Source organism: Tachypleus tridentatus, chromosome 8, assembly GCF_004210375.1.
Source record: "Tachypleus tridentatus isolate NWPU-2018 chromosome 8, ASM421037v1, whole genome shotgun sequence".
NCBI classification, from domain to species: domain Eukaryota; kingdom Metazoa; phylum Arthropoda; class Merostomata; order Xiphosura; family Limulidae; genus Tachypleus; species Tachypleus tridentatus.
The window spans coordinates 80,056,119-80,082,368 of NC_134832.1; the positions used below are offsets into that span (position 1 = coordinate 80,056,119).

At 30.6% G+C, this 26,250-nt stretch overlaps 1 protein-coding gene across 1 annotated transcript in view; it reads right to left on the reverse strand.

Moving 5' to 3' along the window:
• Positions 1-318: 318 nt before the first annotated feature.
• The window catches only part of Wdr81 (WD repeat domain 81), a 78,017-nt gene continuing 52,085 nt past the window's right edge, over positions 319-26,250 (reverse strand). Inside the window, 12 exon segments of the mRNA XM_076449732.1 lie at positions 319-656; positions 2,389-2,590; positions 5,248-5,378; positions 7,842-8,065; positions 8,378-8,502; positions 10,622-10,808; positions 11,129-11,280; positions 11,553-11,721; positions 12,041-12,187; positions 13,064-13,148; positions 13,150-13,335; positions 21,884-22,003. Coding sequence (XP_076305847.1) covers positions 435-656; positions 2,389-2,590; positions 5,248-5,378; positions 7,842-8,065; positions 8,378-8,502; positions 10,622-10,808; positions 11,129-11,280; positions 11,553-11,721; positions 12,041-12,187; positions 13,064-13,148; positions 13,150-13,335; positions 21,884-22,003 — 1,950 coding nt within the window. The 3' untranslated portion in view covers positions 319-434.

Below are 26,250 nucleotides of genomic sequence, written 5' to 3' on the forward strand. Positions count from 1 at the left end.
TACTATAAAAAAAAAAAAAGTCTTGTAAATTTGAGTGTTCAATAACTTGTGTTGTTAAAATACTTTAAAAATAAGTTCAGAGAGAGAGAGAGAGAGAGAGAGAGAGAGAGAGAGAGAGAGAGAAAAAGAAAAGTAGAACAATTTTAACATTATATGGAATGAAAATAGCACTTTTAAACATGATTATAGTTATGAAAAATCAGGCCTAGAGAAATGCAGTAGAAAGGACAAGACTAACATCAAGTTGCAATTAACGTGTGCAGAAGCAGAATTTGTGCCGATACCTAAACTAACCAATGTAAAAAGATACCTGAGCAGAATTTCCAATAGTGAAAAGGAATAATAATTGTAAAATGTTATTAAATTAATTACATAAAAAATAAAGTTGAAAAGTTAATCCTTTCTCAACTAGTACAAATTTTAGGTTTTACTGGCTACTGATAGATTTTTTTTTTTTTTTTAATTGAATAGATCTCTAATTGGGACAATACATAAAAGTTAAAATTAAAGCATTTAATGCATTGTGAATCATGCACACAAAAATCAACACACTCACCTCTGAGATAACATTTTGTTTTTGTGTCCTCTGCACTCCACACTGTCAGTGAATGATCCAAAGAAGAAGAGACAAAATACTTACTATTGAATGCTTTCACCTGAAATTAATGAAAATTCAGTCAGTTAGAATGAAAATAGAAGCCTTGTAATTTAATTAAAAGTATTTTAAGTACAAAATAACCTTTTTGCAAACTAATATTCTAAACGAAATGGCAAACCATTTAATAAGAACAGTTCCATTTAAAAAAAATATATTTTTTCCTTCATATTTTTGGTACAATACAAAAAGACTTGCAATTCTTTTAACTAGCTAACTTTATCATTATATTTTCATGTCATGATAATGTTGTATTTTAGCCCTCAGTTTCAGTAGATATGAATCACCAATAAAGTCATTATTGAATCAGGTTTAGTTTCTTAGCGAATTCACAATATTTAACTAGAATGACATAGAAAATATATTTTAATTAGGCATTTGTACAAAAAAAATAAAATAAAAATATCAGGAATTAAGAGAGTTACAAATTGAGTTTACCATGGAAATAATGGAATCAGATTTTTTATATGAATATATTACTCTGAAAAAATTTACACATTCTGAAATACTCTCAATGATCAAACATCCAAGAAATTCATTTAAAGGTTAAACAAAACAGAACAGAGCAGATAAAATATTTTCCCCATATTGTTCCCTGTTGGTGGAGTTATGACACAAAGTGGAGAAGTATGTATGTATGTATGTATGTATGTATGTATGTATGTACATGTGTTAGAACAGAACAAGGATGAAATGCATAAACACATAGCAAAGTTCACTACAGTATCAATAACTGTTATAATCATATCTTATTTATCTATTAATCAGTTAATAGCTAAACCACAAAATATGGACCTATAAGAATTATCAAAACCTCAAAAACAATGAATAAATCCACCCACTTATTATCACCTTTACAAAAACATAGTTTGTTTATCCCTTATTTTCATATATGATTGAACTATTCATCTTCAAACACTAAGTCATAATAGAAAATTATTTTTATTCTTAAAATTGCCAAGCTGTTAAACAGTTTTTACTTTAAATTGCAAGTTCACCTATTCTATACTCATATGCCATGGCTTCACAAGTGTCAAGATTTTTCAGGCCAGAACTAGTCCCCTACAGTGTACTAGTCTTCATTTGAAAGTAAGTGGGACCTTTTATTCAACTTTGCCAAACATTCAGTAATTTTCTGAAGTTGGAAACATCTTTGATTTTCATAAATATACTCCACATGTAATTTTTAATTTAAGAAAGACAGTCAGACATCAACTTAAATTCTGCTGATACAGGCCTCAAATATAAAGGAGTTCAAGAGCATACAAAAAAAGTTAGTTGATAGTTTCCTTCTCATTTGACTGGAAAAATTAAATGAAGCCATGCCATGGATGAATTCAAATGGGAAAACATTTCAAAATAAAATATTTTAATTTTGTAAATATTTGGTAAAGTCAGATACAATGTATGAAATCAGAAAGTATATTTCACATTTATTTTAGTAATCACATATTAAGTTGTAGTTTGTAAAATTGATGAACTAGCCACAGACAGACATAATGGAATACAATGGTTATACAGTATTAAACTAAATAGGAACGAAAGGTGTGGTAAGAAGAAATGCATAGATGCAATCAGTTGCCTTTTTTTATTATTATTATTTTAACAACAACAACAACACGATATGAAAGTAACATAAATGATTTGAAAGCATTTTTCAAGAATGTCCAACAAAAGCCTTTATAGTTTTTTCTCAATCAACAGAGACATTTTCTTATAAAAATGTCTTTTACCTGAAGGACCTCATTCTCATGTGCAACCCATGATCCAAATAGCATCCCTGTCCGAACATCTAGAACAGAGAGAACACCAGATGAATGACCAACAGCCAACCAATTTCCACTTGGACTGATTCCCATTGTTCGGATAACACCTGCAGGACCAAGACTGACCTTGAACTCATGCATGTAACTACACGTTCTTGTGTCAAGACACCTGAAATGCAAGCATATATTATAATTCAAGACAGGTTGCAGAAAGCTCATATCCCAAGTAAATAGTTTAAAAAACAAACAAAAACTATTCTACATTACAGAAATGTGATATCATGCACCTCAAGAAGTAACAACTGTCCTACATTATAGAAATGTGACACCACATGTCCCCATAGTTAAAATAAAAAACTATCCCACATTACAGAAATGTGATATCATGCACCCCTTCCCTAAAGAGATAAAAAGCTAAAAACTATTCCACTTTACACAAATATAGCATCATATATCTCCATCTCTAGAAAGATGGAAATAGAAAATCTAGTTTCTTTTCAGGCATAGTGAACGATAAATTCTTTTAGTTATAGACAAATAGTTTTGGTAATATAGCTACCCATATTAGGGATTGTGAATATAATGTTAGCTTAGCTTAAGTTAAACTGTAGTTATCAGACTTCATGTTTAAAAATTGCACATTTAAAATTAATGACAGGTTTTATCAATAAGTTATATGTTTAGCAATGGGGATCTCATTGCTCTCCTGTTTTGAGTGATTTAGAATTTTTTTGTAGGTCCCAAGTTATGAAAAGCTTTGCTAAAAATCTATAGGATATAGGACTTGTTTAAATTATGTGGTGGCAGCAATAAAATCCTCAACACGTTTTTAAACTATATGAATGATAATTATGAAGGATTTATATTTACTATGGAATTTAAAACACAAAAATTAACCAATTCTCATTAAGGTTGCAAAAAATTAAAATACAGTGTACTTTGGAAATCTTTTCTTGTCAGCATGCCACTACACTGTAGCTCCAATCACTCCAAGTCAAAACTTAATCTTAGTAGGCTTTAATATATGTGTAAAATATATTTAAGTTCTAATAACATAGATATAAGCATTAATGAAATGTATTTAACATCATAAACAGTGAATAAAGGTTGTTACCCTATAAATGTTGACAGTTTTCTGTAAGATCAATGAAAAACATCTTAACATAAGATAGTCCAAGAAATTAATTTCATTAACCTGTTCAGAGCCATATATGAGATAACTTGTCCAAGCTGATCGGTAACACAGTGCCATGGACGAGTTAATTCGTTCTCAATAATACCTAACTTCAACGCTAGATGTCAGCACCATATATGCATTTGACCTACTTACAAATTGTTTCACTTTCGATCCAAAATGGCGTCAGAGAAAAGTTACAAAATGAAGAAGCATTAGAGTTGTATTGTAGCAGCTGAAATACTTGGCAGTCAACAGGTTAAAGCCTTAAAGTAAATTTACTAGTATATCACTTTTTTCCATTATTTAAAAACAAATATTGCTAAAGTATTGAAATTAAAGGTTATAAAGTGGAAAAAAAAAAAGATTGAAAACCAAAGTAGAATTTATCAGATCAGTTACCTATAAGATGTACAAAGGACAAAAATTGGGAAATATTGATAATTTAGAATTAAGCACAAAGTTACACAATGGACTATCTGTGCTCTGCTCACCACAGTATTGAAACCCGGTTTCTAGTAGTGCAAGTCTGCAGACATACTGCTGTCCACTGGGGAACATTTGTCTTAGGTTCTCCCTCATTCATAGTTTACCTCCCATTCTCTCCCTGTCCCCATAGTCTTGCTTTTAAAAATAAACTTACCCATTAAGAGTTGGAGTATAACATAAGCTAAAAACACATACTGACAAACCAGAGGTGATGGAAACTGATTGCCAAAAGTAGTTGGTTAAAATAGGAAATAAAGACTATCTTTCATTGTGCCACAAAATAAAAATGCTTTCCCCCCCCCTATCCCCATTTTTAATACACAATCTGTGTATGATCTCTTGAATCCACTAATATGAAAACATTAAAAATAAATAATAATAAAACAAAAATACATATAAAAAAATGATAAACCCTAGTTGCAGGAATATCATAATGTAAACAGAAAGATAAATTATGGATAAACAACACTTAAAAACCACAAATGTAGGAAACTCAAAATGAGAAAAAGAAAAGGTTACAAATAAGCACTAAGAAAAAAATCCTCCACAGAGAATTATTATAATGGAAAGCAACATAAATAAATTACAAATAATTATGAAAAAAGATCATAAAAGAAAAAAGTTTCAGATAAATAATAGAAGAAATTCTACATGTAGGGAGGCCATAATGGAAAACAAACCAATGATAAACGGATAAATAAACAATGGGGAAACCATTAGATAAGAAGCACATTATGGAAAACCAAACAAATTACAGATAAAGAACAAAGAAAAAACCCTAAGATTATCATAAAGGAAAACAAAGTGAAAATAAATTACAAGATAACAACACCAAAAAAATTTCATAAGTAGGAAGATAATAATGGAAAACCAAACATCAATTTTAGGTAAACACCATGAAAACCCATATGTAGGAAGATAGAAGGTATCTAAATTATAGTTTTGAAACATCATAAATAAAACTGAGAATGAAGGAAATTTTCCATGTGGATGTACTAAAACTAATAGGCTGCAGGTCAAGAAAAAAAAAAAAAATTGTCACGAAAAATCATATGCATACCAATTATGCAAAAAATCACTCAGCTGCTTGAATTAAAGGTAAATTTTGTAAAATGTATATAATGACAAATCTGATAAGGAATGTTCAAAAGAAAATTCTTTACCTAATAGTGGAGTTGCTGGTTGCAGCTAATAGAGTGGTACTAGGAGCAGGCATTGCTGATAGAACTGTCACAGGAGTTGCTTTACTAGAATCCAGCTGTTTTAAGCAGGTTCCTACAAACGGATCCCAAATCTAAAAGACAAATATATAAACTAATCAATTTTGAGATGTAACCAACAAGTACAATCATAATCAGAGCTGACCTATAAACAGATATTTATTTTTTGTCAGACGTGACTGGTCATTAAACTAAATATTTTCATCAGGTCATACAAAAATGAGAACAATTTTAAGCTTTGGTACATTAAACTCAATGAGTACGTATTTATAATAATCAAATACAGAGGGCAAAAAAGCAGTTATTTCACTTAAAATGTTTTATGCAAAATTAGATAAATACTCCAGTTACACATGTAAACTAACCTTTAGAGAAAGGTTCAAGGAATAATGTGAAAACTGACTGGTTTTCATTACTTATACAATTGCTAATTTTAGTTCCCACACAAAGAGGATGAGTGACAAGTTTATTTCCAATGTTTTATATATATATATATACACACACACACACACACACACACACACACAAAACTTAGTCTTCCAAGTTAGAAAAGGATTAGTTAGAGCCAATAAACATGAACTTTTGTAACTCAAGAAATAAATTAAACCTTTATATACTATATGAATACAGCCCAATTCACTAGTTTTAATCATATTCCATCTAATGACTTTGCATCTTGAAAATGGCCCTACAGTTAGCATAGCCATATGAAAAAGCTTTTTACAATAGAAACTGTTATGTCCAAAACACACAACACTCTTCTATTGCACGTTTCCCAATGTCCCTTTCAGTAGTCCAAACACACAGAAATCCATAGGAAGTGCATCTGACAAACTGACCAACAAGTTTTAATATGGAATAGCAATTTCATTTTCCAGCTGTTTGAGTTGAGAGACATTTGAATATAGGGTATGAATGGAAAGCCTTATTTTGATGAACCAATTATATGTTGTTTTTTTTTTTTTTTTTTTTTCCATACAGATATCCTTTTTATTATGATGTACCATTGCCTGGGACTTGTAGATGATATCTGTCACAGAGCTGTATTTGTAGATTCTAACCTGTTACAAAACTACATTCTGAACAGTCCTGTTGGCCCAAACTGATCTATATTCCTTTGTTTTCCAATATGTACAGCAGACATTCCCATCTTGGAAATTCTAAATCCCTAATCCGAATAAATCTTGATGATCTGAACATATGAGAATTTTTCAATGGAAAGTTCATTTCAAAAGTTAGAATTTTTGGTGGCACTCTAATATCTAGGAAAGACCAAGAAATTTCAAAATATAGTTCTGATGCATGCTATTCCATTATATCTTTATACAAGCTGCAGTTTTCATGCAACTTGCTAATTTGTTTATTCAAAATTCAACTCGACCTTGTATGTATTTTTCATAAAATTTTCCAAAGTCTTAATACCCATTTCTAAGCACATGCATCAGTTTTATATGGATGTGCCCACTCATGAACTCAGTAAAATTTAAAAAAAGAACTGTATCACTTTCTAAAGTATTTTTACATTTAAGGCCAAAAATGAACAATCTGGCCTTCTCGCTGGATTACTTACTGATCAAAGTTTAAGAGATTCTCTAAATATTGATTCAATATGAAGCACAAATTGGAAATTGAAAACTGACCAGGAAGAAAAATACTTCTTTTCCCATTGTCTTAGAGAAATTTATGCAACATACTTTATGTCAGTTTCTCTATTTCAAGTTTAGGTGACTTCCTCAGAGCTCTGAATCACAAATAATGAAAACTTAAAAACTTCCCATTTTGAAGTCTAATAGTGTGGTTGCTGATTATGAATGTCACTTAAAATATCAAATATTAAATTAAGAATTGCTTTGAGGAGTTTGAGACAGAAGTTACTCTGTTTCTCATTTGAAGAGAACTGTAGACTTTCTGGGTTATAGTACTTGAATCATTAGTTGAGCCAAGGAGATAGAAGCTTCAGCTTTCACTGCCACAGCAAAAGATAAATTAGTTTATGTCTTTAAGCATTTCAGTTTTGGTGATTGGATGGAAAATATGGATTTGGAAAGAAGAAATGGAATAGTTGATTCTGGGCTTCAATTCATGATGTTTGACACTAAAAGGCATTTGAGTGAGAAACAGTTCATATAATAAAAGTCATGACCAATTTATATAAAAAGGAAAGATTTAACTTTGACAAAAAGAAAAACAAAACAGCAAAATTATGAAACTTCACAAATTAAAAAAATAACTAAACTAGCAGGTTCATAGGAGAAACTGCTTTCAGCAGAAAGTATAAATCAACTGAAAGATATAGCACTAATGCAGTAAATAGAGATTACAACTAATTTGTTATCACTATTTAACAACTAACTGTGTCTAGTGTATTTTCTTTTAGAAACTAGGCTATATCTCAAACATAAATTTATAAAAAGGTATAATTTCAAGATGACTCATGCATTTGTAGACATCTACATATTATTTAATCAAAGTTAATGATATAAAAGCAATAAAATCTATTTATTACAAAAATATGTTAACTATAAAATATAACATACATGAACTGTACTGTCACAGGAACCTACAAGTCGAAGTGACTCCAAGAAAGTAACACTAAATACAGACTTTTTGTGATGAAGGTAGGTCCACTGACATGAAGACAATGTGTTTCCATCTCCACAACTTCGCAATGCCCACAACTTTACTGTTTTATCTTTGCTCCCAGTGAGAAAAGAATTCTCATTATCCAAGATTTCAATTGCTCGAACTCCACCTGTGTGACCTAATGGATATATTTCAGTTTTATATCAATGCTAAGATTAACTGCTTGATTAGTGATAATCCCATGTCACTAAAATATAGAAAAGACATAAAAGAATATGTACTTAAATCATGTGCTATAATACTATTTTCTTTTTCGAAACAATACTTTTAAGAACCTTTTAGGCATCTAATTAAACAATTAAACTTTTCAGTACTTCATACTGACTTATGCTCTAATATTCTCAGTGATTTACTGAATTTTATAAAAGTTAAAAGCTACAAAAATTTAAGTTCATTTGAAAGTGAAAACAACTGTACAATTAATAGTTACCTGTAAAAGCCTGTAATTTAATTTGTTTAAAGTTGAACTTAATATCTTTGTCACTACGTCCAATTTCATGTTCCCAATAAGCTAGCCAATTTCCTTTCAGGTGTCGTTGATTGTTGTCCATTTTTCTAGAGAGGGAAGGAGGACAACAAAATAAAAAGAAAGCAGAAAATCAATAATGTACTTAAGAATATTAAATATGAAAATAAAAAATGGCTTCCAGCACAGATTAAGATGATGGCAGATACAAGAAATTCAAAAATCAAGAACATTCAAACAACGAACAGTAGCTGGATACTCCAAAATATTTGAAATGTCCAAATTAAGTGCAGAAGTGAGCCTTTGATAGGTGGTTTCAAAAATAAAAACAATAAATGAAATGTCAGACTTAAAATATTTTCTTGATATACATTTTATTTAAAACTTGTTTCAGAAATGAATGAATAAAAACACTTGAAACTGCAAATCTTAGTTTTGATCTTATATTATGTAAGAAAAGTAACAAAATATTTACCTTGTTTAACTCTCTCAATATTAGCTTGGCCAATCTGACCAACAACATGATCTCTTTGTACTCATTTAAAATCTATACAGATCTAATACTTTTAATTTTTAATATAGTGTACATCTTTACAAAGTTTGCCAGTCTTTCAGTTAACACATCATTAACATATAATTAATCATATTATTTAGGAAAGTATGTTTAGTAAACTAAAATAGTAATTTGTCCATGAAAATATTGAGCATTTATTTTTTAACAGTATGTGCAAAGTAATTTTCATGTTAAGATTAAAAGTATTTTTCCTCATTTGAAAATCAAATTTCCTTTGCATAATCCTTAAAATCTTCTAAATATGTTTAAAAACAATAAAAATTTTAATTTTCTCTGCCTTATCTCAAAATGGAATGAATCAATGACTGACTTTAATATTAAAACAACAACCAAAACAAAACTTTGAAATAAATGTAAATAACCTTTTCTTTCTAGAAAGATTTCAAATGATAACATGAAACTACTTTCATTTATCATAAGTAGCTTTGAGTTTGTAATAGTATATATTTATTTATAATTAAATTGTATTGCCCTTTGAACTGTGTCTGACTACTATCCATGCCATTCTAAGTTGTGAATCACTTCAGGCATGTGCAACTTATGATACATTATTGAATCACATTACCAACAAGCTACTTCTAGCTGGCTCATGTGCATGCCTCATGAAAAATTGTTATTACTATTATTGTTTATTTAACCTAATCTTAATTAAACTGAAAAAAAAAATATCCCATTTCTTTACATTTCTATTTACTTAATGTAGATTAACATAAGCAAACAAGAAATAAAGTACTTTGACAATCAACAGCAAGAAAAGAAGATTGGATGTGACATTTAAGCCCATTTTTTTTATATCCTAATGGTAGTAATGCACTAAATGATTTTTATTCAGTTAAATAATGCACCAAAAGATGGACTAATAACATATAGAAAGTAGACAATTTCCTCTAACTCTTAGAAAGTTACTGGCTAGCTTGCATGAATTTGTAATGAATCTTATTGCATAGTTAGAAAGCCAGAAAAAGTTTGACAGGAATGAACATTGTACATTTAGTGATATTGACAGTTATCTGTTCAGAACACAATACACTGTTATACAATACATCATCTGATAGATGAAAACCTAGACTTTCTATTTATTACACATTAAACACAAGAACTATCAACAAATCCTGAAAGAGAGGATGCGACAGATGGGTGTGGCACGAGGGTTCTGATTTACTGTTTAATATCTTTGTAAGCAAACAAAGGGAAGACTATAAAAATTGTCTGAGCAATGAGGATTGTATAGTGAGTGACTTACTACTCACTGTGAGGGGGTAGTAGAGAAAAGAGGGGATGTCTGGAGAGGATGTGTTGTCACACTAAGGGAAATTCAGGATTTTTTAATACTGCATTGTAGAATTAGGAACATGAAATTTGTATACTATTGAAATATAGATCATTAGTTAAGATATTATACTATACTAATTGGCATAACAAAAAAATTACTTTAAACTTCTGAATGAAAAACATTAAAACCTGCACACAGTAAAGAAGAAATGGTGCAGTAGGGTTAACACACAGTATGTATATTTATTTTTGATAATTGTTTGAAGACTAATTTTGTTTCTTTTATGTGCTTTAATACTTTTATAATAATAAATAAATACATCATAATTATATTTTAAAAAACAAAGAAACTCAACAATTACTTCATAATCATACTAATGTCAAATTTTGGCATTTCTGCAGTCCTTGTATTCTCTGATACAGCTGACGTAACTGGTTTTTCTCCTCCAGTTCCCACATGGCTCTCTTCACCAAGCTGAATATCAATACGATTTCCAACAATAGCAACATTTTTTCCAAACTCTCCACTTGCTATACCTTCCTCTAGACCTACATAAAAATCAACAAAAAACACAAAAAATCAAATGTCAATATTAAGATACCATTGCTTTAAATTACTTACTCATAAGTATGATTAAAAACTAACCTTCTAATCAACTGAACAAAAAAATACTTTTTTTTAATAAGGAAACTTTAGGCCTGACAACAGTTTCATTAGGAACTAAAAAAACAACATAATAAGTAATAATTTATCACTGTACAATTTCACACATACATATTAAATCACATGACACTAAAAACTTAATATATACTTGAAACAAAGTTGAAATACCAGTAGGAGATCACAAAAAACATCAGTAAACATTTACCTGAAGATGGCATCCTCTGGTGGCTCTTTGACAAGTTTTCTGCCTCATCTGGGGAATGAAGAGCTGAGGTTTCTTTAGATATCTCGTTGTCGTATGTCATACAAAGGTGCCGGATCAACTCATCATTTTTCAAGGTCTGTTCCATGTGGATTCTGCAATATTTAAACACAATATTAAAAAATAAAGTGAACCAGCTACAGATTTCAAAGGATCAATCAAGTCTACATTAGCACAATTTAAAAAAAACATTACTGTTAATAGAAAACTTATTCTTATAAAATAACTGTACTCAAAGAAAAGCAAGTTCAGAAAATAAACCTGTATTCAAGCAAAAATGGAATCAAATTTTACTCGTAATAAAGTACATGTTACACTAGGTTATTTGTAATGAAAGAAGCATACAGAATAAGTTAAACATACTTACCCTCCAGCTAATTTGCAAAATGGAATGTATGAGAGATATGCTAATTCAGGTGTGAAGACTTGTTTAATTTCTTCTAAAGCTTTTGCTCTGATAGGATTTGAAGGAGAAGATTTTTCTCCTTTAGTGTTTTGTGTTTGAAGATTCACCATGTCACCAGCAATTGGCTTATCTAATTTTAAGAGTAATCACAAGATAAATCAATGTTAAAAGAAAAATATACGAAAAAAAACCCAATTAACAAAACTATTTCTACACAGCAGTTTTAAAAAATTTTACAAGTACATACAATGCTTACCTATTATATAGAGTAAAATAAAAAGATTGGACATGTAATTTAAATCAAAATACTAAACATTTAGTGCTAAGAGATTCTAGTGAGTTGGGAAAAAAGTTTGAGGTTCAAGAATATATAAAACTCTTTCCCATAAATTCTTTATTAACAAAATGTTTCAATACATGGCTTTTATTTAAAGTGTCCCACTTTTTACCTTTAATTGGTGATGATAAGCTATCAATGGATGTTTTAATTCCAATTGCCAAGTCACTGATACGAACAGGAGTGCCAATTGTATATTCATTGGTTTGTGAATTTTTCTTGATCTCCAGGTAGTCTTCAGCAGACTGAGGTGTTCCTCCTATAACCAAATAGTTTTCATAACTTTGATGACTGACTTAAAAATTAAAACAGCATGAAAATTAAATCTTTTTACAGTTTTGTAAATGAAAATTTCTGATTAATATGTACAACTCTTAAAACATTTCCAACACTTTGTGATAAATTCTCCATAGATTAACCTTTAAAATGGGAACTTTGAAAACTTCTAAAAATATTTTAAGATACTTTTAACCACAATGTTATGTAGAGTAAGTAACTTCATTGTGGTCAAGCAAAGTTTCTGAAGAAAAGGTTGTTATTGAAAGCAACTTGTTTCGAGTGACTTAACAGTCATGAAGGTATTTATCTTGAAGCTGATAACTCTCTAACTAGCTAAAGTATTTTTACTGGCATCTATTATTAAAGATTAATTATCATATGAAATGGTTGCATTGTTGTAGCTCTATTATTCCAAAAACCTTGATTATCTTATCAAGTACTTTCATTTAAAAGAGAAAATCTTATTGTAGCTGCTAATGCAATGCTATTCCTTTTTATCATGAACAAATATTTTTCACTTCATATCAGCTGCTTCATAACTTGATCATGTTTACAAATCTGTTTATATTTAAGAACAATTCAATATACAGCCAAGATTTCTAGAACGTACACGTAAATATTGACTATGGATTTGCAATAAGCTCATATTATTTACTTTCCTGATAATTAGGCCAACTTGCATGAAGTGACTGCTAAATATAAACTTAAAAGACTTCATCACTTTTGAAGATTAACTCTTAAACTGAAATTATTCTTAAATTTATAGTATTAATAAGTTCAGAGTTGATTAAATCAATTCAGGTTGTGCATCTTCTATGTTGAACAAAAGACTTGTAATATAACATTCAGTTATTACCAAAGAGAAAAGTATTTGAGGTTGACAGCTCAAATTTCTCATAATTTTCATGGTCTTCATGAGCTCTGTCAAATGAAGCAAAAAATCTTTGGGAGTACTAATGACAAGTATTTACGAGTCATCTCAAATCCTATACGAAGTCCAAGCATATATAGGCTGTCTATGAGCTTGTATGTGACAAGGGTTCTAGACTGAACACCTCGAGGAAATGTGATTCGAAGAGAAGAAACTAGTCGAACTACAGGATAAATTATGTCTTTAATGATAACATCCTGTTAAAAAAAAAAAACAGACAAAACAAGTTATTAAAAAATGCAATTAATGCCTCAAAAAAGGGAACACAAATACGGGTAATTCTCATTTTATTGTTGATTTATTTTAATTCTTGCTTCACAGTACAATATTTATTTGCACTTTAAAAACAAACAAACATAAAAGTATCCTGATGAAAAGAAAATTTGCAGAAAAACATCATGCTGGTGAAAGATGTTCTCATGAACTTCTATTAATTCCAGTGAATTTCCCCATGATTACAAGAGATTCTTTCTTAAAAGAGCAAGGACTAGTACAAAGCATTATTAATACTCTTTAGAACTCAGATAAAAAGACACTGTGTAGTTTGGCCAAAATAACCTGCATTGTGTAATATTAACATGAGTGATAGTTTAGCAATTTTCCACTTTCTGTAACTCAGACTGTGGTCTATGTCCAAACTATCACATACTTTCAGTGAAAGTGTTCTACTAGGCCCTCACCAAATTTCAAAGCAATTCTCTAAGAATTATACAAAATATAAATTCTTCAATTGTGATTGAATTCCATCCATTTCTTTTCTTCATGCCAAATGTACAAATATCTTCATTTGATAGAAAAAGATATTTAACTTTCATAGATTTTTTTCAAGTTTGGTACACTGATACATCTTTACAACCTATAATTAGGCATTACATTTTGTATAAATAAGCCACATGTGCAAAGGTATTCAATACAATCCATTGAAATGTGCCACACAGAGGTACATAGGGTATAAACAACAACAACAACAAAAGAAAAACAAACAAATTCAAACACAAACAACACATTCATTCAAAGCACTGTTGACCTAGAGCATGAAGAACTCCAATGAATCAAAATAATATCTGCAAGAGAAGGATGCAGCCAGGTGATGAAAGAGGTTTTGGTTTGTTTTTAATTTCACACAAAGCTACCTGAGGGCTATCTGCACTAACCATCCCTAATTTAGTAGTGTAAGACTAGAGGAAAGGCACATTGTCATCACCCCCCACCACAAACTCTTGGGCTACTCTTTTACCAATGAAAAGTGGGATTGACTGTAATATTATAACACACATTGGCTGAAAGGGCAAGCATGTATGGTGTAAAGGGGTTCAAACCCACAACCCTTAGATTACGAGTTGAATGCCTTAACCACCTGGCCATGCCAGGTCACAATGAAAGAGATGAGACAAAAATGAGTAGTAGTGCATAGTACAGCTATGCATCCTCTAGAGGATGTGAACAATAAGCCATCAAAGACAAGGTGACATGTTGAAACACATGAGAGGAGATATGAAAATGAAGGCAAATTACACAGGATAGGGTAAAGTAAACTAATTACAAACTGGCAAACCCAGTACAACTTAAAATGGTGATGAGGGAAAGGTCCAAGATACCAAAAGGCTCAAGGAAATAAATAAATGGTAATAGGAACTACGAAAGGGAGCCCTTTGAGTAACATTGCAAAGCCCACACAAAAAACTGAAGGCAATATGGAACCAAGTGGGAACAGATATGGGAAATGAAAATGATTAAAAATGGTACAAAATTAGATACTTCCTTACTAGCAGTGGATGACTCTGGAGAAGGAACCAAAGCTGAGCAAGTCAAACTGAGCCACCAAGAAAGCTTGACATGGAGGTGTGTGGATGAATGAAATACATTAGAGGAAGAGATGTAGAGATGGAAAATCATAAAACAGAAGGCCCATTCATACTAGAAAAATGGTAGACCAATCCAAAGCCAGAGGATAAGGAACTGGAGACTAGAAAGACAGCAGGATGTCACCCAAATGAGTGGAAAATACATCTATGTGCAGAGTGACTAGACAAAATTATAATCACTGGATAAGTGGAGGATGGAGTGACTACTCCATGGGTAAGATAATGTGCAGATGATAAAGCCAATCCACAACTAGGTTCAAACCATTGGGAAGAAGGCAAGCCAAGAGCAGTGTACTGTGTACATAGAATCAAAAGTTGTAGCTCTAGAGTAAAAGAAAAAAAGCAAAGGAACCAGAAACAGATATTCTTCTGCTTTCAAAAGTAAAGGACCAAGGTTGGCAAAAAGCATCAAAGTTATCTTTTTTTTAAAAAAAAAAAAGATGAAAGAGAAGAGAGCTCTTCTCAAAATTGAGATACGAAGCATGGATATGAAGACCAATACTAGGAAATATCTAGGGTTGAGATAGATACCAACCTAGAAGAGAAACATTGTTGAAAGAAGGAAGTGGAAGAGAAACACCCACTGTATGATGGTTGTTGTTCCACTGTCAAATAAACCAATAAATAAAAAAAAGAAATACAACCAGATGAACTAAGGGATCTGAGAAGAGATGCCATTAATTAAGGAATACCCACTAAAAGTAATATGCAAGTGTCATTTATGGGTATAAAAGTAACCAATGAAGCCCAAATCACCAAAAAACTTCTCAATGTAGGATACAGAATATTTAGTCTTCAGAGCCCTTTACTCCCTTTTCTGGTTAAATTATGAGCAGAAAACGAAGGGTCCAAATTAATGTTAAGAAGTGAAGAAAATACCCAAAAATGAACCAAAAATAGTGAAGGGAGAAAATAATCCCACTGTCAAAGAATGAAAATATACAATCTGGTTCTCCCAAGAGCATACTGATATGGACTGAAGTGAGGAAGAAGCCAGAAAACAGCCATCCTATGAAAGATGAAATTAAATGCCATGCAACTGCTCACAAAACCATGGAAAGAAATCCAAATGAAATAATCTTTCGAAAGCACTTAATTTATACAGAGTGACAAGAGATGTGCATGAGATAAATGAGGGAAAGGGGCAAGAACACTGAGATGCAAATAAAAAGACAAAGAAAGTTAGCAAGAAGACCACTTTGATATAAGAACTGAAAGAAGTAAACGGAGCCAGTTTGAATTCACAAAGAAAAGACGTGGGAAGTTAAATCCTCCAAGTAACTTGTATCATCCCAACAAAACCCAGCACAAAATAAGCCATGGAAGCACAAAAATTCTAATGAGGCCAGTTATTCAATAAAAGCTGAAATTTCTATCTATATACTTTCACAGGGAGTGAGGCACATGTACCTCTTAACTACCCAAGTGCAAGAACCTGGTAAAATAACAATAATAAAAGTATTAATTAACTCCTAGAAAGAAAGAATTAAATGCAAATTATATGGAGAAAATGTGGTGCATAATATTTATCCCCCCCTACAAAAATACAAGGAAAACATTCAACACTTACCACGATGAGGATTATAGAACACATTTAACAACAGTTAAAAGAATGATATTAATAGTACTTTGTGGTTATCTCTGAATCAAACTGAAACAAATATTGAAATTTATCTATTCAAATGATTTGATAATACTGAACTTACAAAAACTGTCTAAATATACCACGAAAACAAACTATCTACTAATATCTACTCAACAATCCATTGAAAATGATGTAGACAAAGTACATAGAAATATCCAACCTACCAAAATCAGAACACTGATGGCATGAAATACTGAATGTTCATGTGTAGAAATATGGACAAAACTACACCATGGGCACTCAAGCAGTACCTACCACAAATATAGCAATGAAGTTTGTAGTATACATGTCAAAATACTATGGAGACACTGGGAGTACCAGGAGAAAAGGAGGCAAAAAACAAATGTCCACCAAATTGGAAGACGTGGTAGCAAAGTAACTGCATCAAGAAAAATAGAATTAGCAAAATCACGAGCATGTGGACCATACATAAAGGCTAGACATTGTCATGAAGAAGGCCATTGCCACATAGAGGAAGTACACACGTACTGTAATGTGTATATCTTCTCAGCAGACTCTCATGACCTGGGTGGGAATCATACTTGTGTTCCCATACATAAAAATAACCATGTTGCATATCTTGAGCAACAGGATATGCAAGGAATGCAGTGTGTGTGCACGCACAAACACCAGTGGGTTTGTCAGTATTATTGTGCAGTCTGAATTTTCTCAAAACTCTCCTCGCACCTATAAATACAATGCACTGAGAGACAGTATACATTATTGGCTTGCTATATTTAGTATACTATAAACCTCTGGAACTACAACTGTGATTAATGTTTATTAATCACAAACATCAGATACTTGGCTAGGAATGTTTATAGATTTTTAACATTAAAAAGCATTTAATTTCAGCAGATTTACATAGGATATTAATAATTTAATGAAAACATTATGTAACTTAATCAATGGAAAAACATGATGTGGGATAAAGTGATCAATAAAGAATACAGAACTACTTAGCCCCCCCCCCCATTATGTGAAATTTATTTATATAAACTAAATTATTCACTCATTGTGAACCCTCAATAATATAAATGCAGTTCCAGACCAAACAGAAGACTCAATATTATTTATAAGTATTGAAACTTTTGTACATAGATCATTATTTGTAGCAACCATTATTGTAAATTGTGCTGCAGTTTCTATGTTACAATATGTTTGATATATAGTTTTCCTTTTTGATGCAATCTTATTAGAAGATTGATTTAATGTCTGTAACAAATTTAACTTCAATTTAAATTATCATTTAATTCAGTTTCAGACTATTTCAATTTGTAAAACATAACATCATAAATTGTGAGGGAAGGGTTGCAGCTGAAAACTGAGCCAAAAGACAAAAATATAAATTAATATTCATAACAAGATTTGATCATGTGTGATTAACAAGACTTTCTTGAATCACTCTCCATTGGACAATTAGAAAGAAAAAAAAATGAATTTGTTGAACCTTCCAAAATTTTAGAACTAGAGATTAAGAAATCAATGACAAAACGTATTATCCAAATACTAGTCTATGATGATTTGTTGCTTGATGAAGCATTAGGGAAATACTCTAGTGTCCCCACTGGTCAAACAGGGTTGAGTGATAGAGATCCAGTTAAATTTGAACAAACTGAGCTTGAAGAAGCTAATATTGAAGATAAAAAGGAATAAGATTGAAAGAAATGGAAAATAAAAACTATTATCAAACAAGGCAAACTGACAACTTTGAACTTAATATGTTAAAGCATCACCATATAATGAAAATGAAGTTGATAAATATTTCTAATATTTTGGAAAGACTGCCAAAACCATAGAAGGACCAAATGAAAAAAAAAACAATGGTCATTTCCAATTAAAACACTTTGTAATAATAATAAAGCACAAGAAACTTATATTGCTCTCTCTCTCTCTAGAATATTGTATGGACTATGATAAGGTTAAAGCAACTATTTTCAGAGCTTACAAGTTATTACTAGAGGCTTATCACCACAAGTTAAGGTTATTGCAAGCACAATAATAAAACTTGCATGGAAAAAAATCATAGGTTTATTTTGATCAATATTGTAATTCTATACATATTGGCAACAGTTTTGATAAACTATGACAAATATGTGAGAAATTTAAAACATTGTACAAGTTAAATCCTCAAAACTTACTTGGATGAAAAGAAAGTTAAAACACTACAGGAAGTAGCTGCTCTTTCTGATGGATTATTTTAATACACAAAACAATTTAATTTTTCTTAAAAAAAATTCCTACCATCAACAAAATCTTGTATCTGTTCAATCCTCTAAAGTTGTGGATTCTATAAAATTCACTTCCTCTGGTTTTGAACTAGATAAGATAAAACTCCATCAAAACCAACAAGGCCAGTATGACATTTTTGTAAAAAAGCCTTGTGTCTATAATTGTAGGTGTTTGCAAAAGAAAAAGAAAGACAAAACTCAGCACATTCATGTCCTCATATAGACATGGTTTCACTTCATCACCAATGTTGTCAATTTGGTTACTGATTTGGTCAGGGAGGAATTTAGACCTTTTATGCCTGTTGGTTCTGTGGTCTTTGGATATGGGGTTGGTACTATATTTTGTCATTTTTATTCTATACAATACTTGGCCGACTCAGTTGTTGTTGTTAGAAGGTATATGGTCTTTAGATTCAAGTTCTATCACTGATGAGTCTTATTGCACAGGGTATTGAGGGCAGCATTGTTAATGTTCCTCATTATAACATTTATTTAGCATCAGACCAAGTTTTGGGAACAGCTGTGGTTGGAGTAAGACCTGCTCTGCCAATTAAGGATGTAACATTACTGTTGGGAAACAATTTGACTGGAGGAAAAGTTGTTGCTGAACACAAGATGGTTAGTGAGCTGATCACCATTTCATCTAAGGGTGATGCTTTTCTTGAGGAGAATCCCAATTAATTTCCTTTAATTTTCAGGTTAAGAAATTAAGATAATAACAAGTGATAGACATGTATTCAGAAAACAATATTATACATTTGTCTCGGATTTTTTAAAAATATGACTGGAATCTTGTGGATAATTGTCCTACTGACAATTCTTCGGTAAGTAACAATGATGGACATGAAGGATCTGGTTCACCTGATGAAATTCCATTTCCTAAAAGTAAATGGATCACTGAGCAAGAAAAGGGTTTGCAGGTCTCTTCACTATAAATATTCACTCCCAAAAAGGGTGTCCATATGTAGATATGGAGATCACCAGATGTTTCAGTTTCAGAGGACTAAACTGCAGTTTATTAAATCATTGTTTACAAAGCATATTGTTATGAAATACAGACTTACCCATAAATACCCCATGGGAAGTCATTTAAGTGTGAACAAGGCATATGATAAAAAAAACTGAGATACCTTGGCCAAAATTTAGGCAAGGTGTTTCTCAGTTTTGTAAAACTTCTCATACTTATCAGTTGGTCAGAAAACTTAACCAGAAAATTCCCCTTGCTCCTTTGAAACCTATCCCAGTTTTTAAAGAACTCTTCAATTGTGTGAAAGTTGGTTGTATTGTAAATTATTCAACTCCTACCAACAAGTACAGTTTGATGAGATTTTTTTGGGAATGGCTGATTATTACAAGAAGTTTTGTAAACATTTTGCCCACATCACTGTATCATTAACAAAGTTACTGAAGAAAAATCAAAAGTTCAAGTGGTCTGAAATATGTCAATCTGCTTTAGAAATGGTCAATTCTTTATTGTGCTATTACCCTGTATTGATAGTAGCAAATTTTGGTAAGCCTTTTGCATTAGCTGTTAATACCAGCAATTATGCTGTTGGCATTATTCTATTACAACCAGATAAAAAAGGTATTGAACACCCTGCTTTATTTTTTTCTAAAACGTTTGTCACCAAAAGAATTATTCTACTGTGGAAAAAGAAACATTGGCTTTAGTTTAGCTTTACAACATTTCAATGTTTATGGATCTACATCACAACAACCTACTGTTGATATTTTTGAATCAAAAAGGGAAAAACAAGCATGCTAAATTGGAGTTCATCATTACAAGAGTGTGATTTGAAGATATTCCATATCAAAGGGGGTTGATAACATTTGTGCTGATGCACTTCAAATGTGCTATGTAGTTTCATGATCATAAGGTCATTTGTATTGATCGTGTTGTATAGTCATGGCTATTGCATTTGTACTATTCTTTAATAATGTATTATGTTTAATGTATTGTTGTCAATTTATGTATCTTAGTTAAAATTGTCTAATGCCAATCTTTACTTGTATAAGGAGGGTGGTGTGATAGGTTTACTCTTATATACCTATTCTAATATTGATGTTTGTTGAATTTATATTTAGAAATGTAGATAACATATATTTTTAAGTCCACATTGTAAAATTCCTGCCTATTCACTAAAGTTGCAGAAGATTCCCAAGTGTAAGAATCAACATTCTGTATTATTGGTTTGCTACAGTTTGTACTTTAAATCTCAGAAGCCATAGCACAGATTAACACATATTAATTCAGGAACTTGAGATATTTGACCAGTAACATTTATAGATTTCAAACATTTGAAGTATAGCAGATTCACATTATACAATCATTTTTATAAAAACATTAGATAACTTATTAGTGGAAGGGAAAAACAACAACAACAAAAAACATTATGAAGAAAGACTACAGACCTAACTCCTCATTAAGCAAATTGTATCTACATCAACTTGCAGTTAATTTGCTCATTGTGAACTGTCAATAAGATAAAGGAAGTTCTGGATTAGCAAAAAGACAATTTTTATAAACTTACCAACAATATTTTGTACATTACTTTTAATAACCATGATTGTAAATTGTGGCATTGTTTCTATATTAAAATATATTTGCATCAAAAAGGAAAACTATGTATCAATCTTGTTAGCAAATATAAATTTGATATGCAGAGATTTAATTAACTTCTGAATTCATATTGTTAGTTATTTAACTCAGTTTCAGGCTATTTCAAATTGTAAAGCATAACAAGTGTCCCTCTTACTTTGAGTTAATCTTTCCTGTTTTCTAAGTTATTGATGAAATATTGTCAAAGACTAGGTAAAGTTAAAGCTCTTAAATTGTTCAACCAAACAATACAAAATACAAGTATTTTCTGTAAAAATTCCATTCATTTTAAATATTAGTTTGTTACCTATCAACTGCACTTATTCACATTGTTACACACTTTTTATGTTGCATGTAAAACTGGAACAAAATGCCTTACAAACAGTTAATATAAATGTTCTTTACCTGCAGTTGGTCCATTAATACAGAGTCAGATAGATAAGGAATAATGTGTACTACCAAAGCCATAGCACCGATTAGGCCAGCTTCCAAAGTTTCTGAAAGTCTTCGTTTACAGAGACAAACCTCGGAAAAGAAAAGAAACTGAAAGATAACTAAAAGCATAATCAAATTTTTCAATTAGAGTATTTTTTGACTTGTGAGATACAAATGAAGTACTTTTGTAAATCTTTATATACATAATTGGAACTTAAAAGTAAAGGATGGGAAGTAATCAACATATTTCATGATCTTGTGTCCATTTGATAAGACAGGCAATAGTTTCAGTTGAGAATTTCAACAAATCAGCTGTAAAGCTTACTATTTTCTTTCTTTCTTTAAATAAATAAATCATAATCCAATATATGTAGTTATAGTAAATTGTTTTAATACTAGCAGTTTGGAAATAGTGAGCTATATAACCCATATATACACCCATAAGCAAACTGAAAAACTAATACCTCACAAACATTATCAAAAGACTTGTTTGTGCTATGGTATTTTTTTTTTTTAAGTACCATATTTTCTCTTATTTAGGTCACAATAGAAATTATTATATTTAACATTTTTTAAATATAAACCAGATAAGTAATTTCAGAATGCTTGCAGACTTTCAGGTGTTGGAGGTACTTGCGTTTCTTATACCGAAATCATATCAGGCTATTTGCTGGGTCCAAAAGAGGAATTGAAGCCCTGATTTTACTGTTGCAAATATGAAGACTTAACACTGCACTGTCCCATCAGAAGGACTACTTCTATGTTACCTTATTTTGTGTGCTAGTTGCACATGGTTATTAAGTTATGTTTATTTACATGGAAGAAACATGGGTATATTACAGGCAGCTTTCAATTTCAAGGATAAAACCTGATGGACAGCCTGGCTGGCTGTAGGCTGGTTAGGTGCATGACCCTAACAAATTATTGTGGATCACATCATCCACAGGTAATATACTGCACGTGCAAGTAAACCTACAGAAATGGCACTAGAATAGAACAATAGTTGATAGATATGACTGAGCTATCAAAATTCAGAACCTCCACTTCTGGCCATCTTTCTGATCATTCAAAATCTTTATGACAATTTACTTTTCCATCTTGACTTCTTGATATGCATGATTAAAATACTGACATTCCTGGCTATCCTGTCTTTGATAAGAACTTCCAGAAGTTTCACTCATTCTATGGCATGAACTACTTATACTCGCATAATGCAAGAATAATTTGTTTTAAAATTGTAACTTATCATTGTAATTTGAATTTTCTTAAAAAGGTTTTATTTGTCTAATGTCTTGTCGTATAAGAAATAAGGTACTGCAGGAACATGTCTGATAAAAATACAAAAATGTGTTAAAAAAAGGTAAATGTTTTAAGTTAAAGGCTTAGAATGACCTAAAGACAGGAAAGGGGGAAAATGTAGTTCTCAGAAAAGTACCATATTTTCTTTGTCTTAATTTAGAAATTTCTCAGGCATATATATACCTATAGAATGCTTAGACCCCTCACATTGCATAAAGATAATTTTCCTATATACGAACATTATTTTGTTTATTAGTTATGCCCAGTCAAAGGATGTTCAACTTGGATATTTTGGATCTTTCTTACAGATTTCATTGTTAGAAACCTAGTTTTCACATTATTTCCAATATATCTAGCAACATTTCAAAACTTATGTTCACTTATGGAATGATAAGCAACACGCGTAACCTGTGTTCTGAGAGGGATATTATTTTGTGTATATGTTATAATCTATGTTTTCATTTAGAATAAGATACCCTTAACAGTAAAAGAAGTGCTGTCTCTTGTCACAGATAATGTATTAAAACTTGTATTGTAAATGAAGATTACTGCTCATCAATAAGTGTTAATACCCATATCAGCCATTCTGAGATATAAAGATTATTGTGATTTACAACGTATTTTGTTTCTTCTGTTTAGGTCAAATAACTGGTTTTCACTCTGCATAATGTTTTGAGTCATCTTTCTCATTATTAAAGGTACTAATGTTTCCTAAAAGATAATCATGTACCTGAGAATACTATAATCAAACTATCCATATATGTAGTAAAGTACAAAAACCATTTGTGCAAGTTATGAATAGGTATACAATACCACATTATTACTCTGAAACTATGCACTTCAACTTTACATTTTAGTAACACTGTAATACACCTAATACTTTTCACGCTGAAAATATTGAATCACTTTCAAATTACGTACTAAATACAGTTACAAAAAATGATCAGAAATTATTAACATATTCAGTTGAACTAATTTCAAATATTTCAACCATCTTTTAAAAAGAAGTTAAATTTTGTTTAAGAAATTTTGTGAAAGTTGCAGTTTATCTGATATTTCTTTGTGGCAAAAATATGGTTAAATTAACAATTTTCAGGATTCCTTAAACATATTTAAATTTTAGTTTTGTTGTAAATATACTGAGATTATAAATATTAACTCGCATCCTAATTTTAATGAATACCGTGTTATTTTTCAATAAATACAATGAAGGTACTGATGCAGTGATTTAAAAGTTAGCTATTTAAAGTTGATTTTTTTCTATTCTAAAGTGAATGTCTAATAAATATTTACCTTTACCATAACTAGTAGTTATTGTTTTGAATATCTGGGAAAATATAAACTTTACAGTCATTTTCCATCATTCTCTCTCAACTTTCTGCCATTTTATGTTAGTAACAATGACATGTGGATTCTCATTCAACTTCAGTTTAAATAACTAGTGTTATGCCTTTTATTTATGGATACTGCTGGTTGAACTAACATCAGAAGTTTCTGCAACATTTTAGTGCCATAGTAAATGGCAGTCGGTACATTTTACTTATGATAAAAGGGATGCAGCAATTAATTATTTCATTTTAAAGGTTTTCTGCATGTATTGAAATTAAATTATAGAAATATAAGAGTGACCATTATCCTGTCAAAAAACTTTGAACACACAAATTAAGTCATAAAATTTGTATCTGCAAAAACATAAATAGTACATATTTACTATACATCTTTTTTTCTCAGCAAATTAATTTTTTAATTAAGTTTAGTTTACTTAGTTCTCTAATTTTTGAAAACAGTTATTCACTGTACTATGAAATGTTTTAAAAACAATTATTCACCCTTACTAAAATGCACCAGCTAACATTTATAATACTTCCATGAAAGTCTATATCTAAGACAAATTTTATCTTTTTATCTTATGAGATCTCCCTGGTATAAGGAAAAAAGCATGATTAATCATATGGCATGGAAAAATACTTGAAGTTCATTCTAAAAATTATAATATTAAATTAACATGTTATCCATAATTTAAAATAACTAAAATTCCCAAACACATGAGAAAACAACCACAGGAAGCAAGGAGACCTTTATCATTCTTAAAAGAATGAAGACAGATGCTGAGTGAAGATAACCAAGTGAAAGAGGATGGCATCAAGTTTATTAGTATAAACTTAAGTTATAGCCATGATCTTATATTTCCAACTATCAGTAAATAAGAGCTAGCCACTGAAAGTGGATATGATTTCTTAGAAGAACCCCATAAAAATTCTACTTCTATTCCCATGATAATGTACAACATTTAAAAAGAAACTTGATCATTGGAAAAAATGGAAATTTCCCTTGAGTATAATCTGTTGATTCTTATTTATTTGGAATAGTTAAGGAAGTCAAACAATGATGAGCCACCTGTTTTTAAAACATCACATCATTCTTATTACGAAAAAAGCAAGTAATGAAAAGTACCAGGCATATTATATCCACAAAGATTACTACTACCACAAGAACTAAAGGAAAGTTTTTTCTTCTTAATTCTTAACCTCTTCAATGAGTAAAAGTATGTGAAGTGGAAAACAGTTCTTAAAGTCTAGTGTGGTGCATCTGAGCTGAGGAAAAGAATTAAGGTTCTTGAGCTGGTATAAAATTAGATAATGTTATAAGAATGAGATATGAAAGAATCTAAGAAACTTTAACAAGTGCATAAACATACTTAACAGGAAGCTGAAGATATGGATAAGAGAGGCCATAAATATAATAATGTCAAATGATGCTAGGTAGCAGAACTGTTGTTTACAATATTCTTACTGAAAAATCAATTTATACCTAATGAATATACTTTGCTTTTAATAAATTAAATTTTTTATTTATGTGTATTGTTTTAATATTACAATCTTAATCATGATGGCAGAAAAACACAGGTTCAAGAAGTTTTAAAATAAAAAAGGGTTATGGTTTTATCAATTTAAATAACCTTAACAATATTCAATGAGTAAATATTTGTATAGCTAGAATATCTTGCCATTGCTACCATATTCTAAACCTTAAAAGGC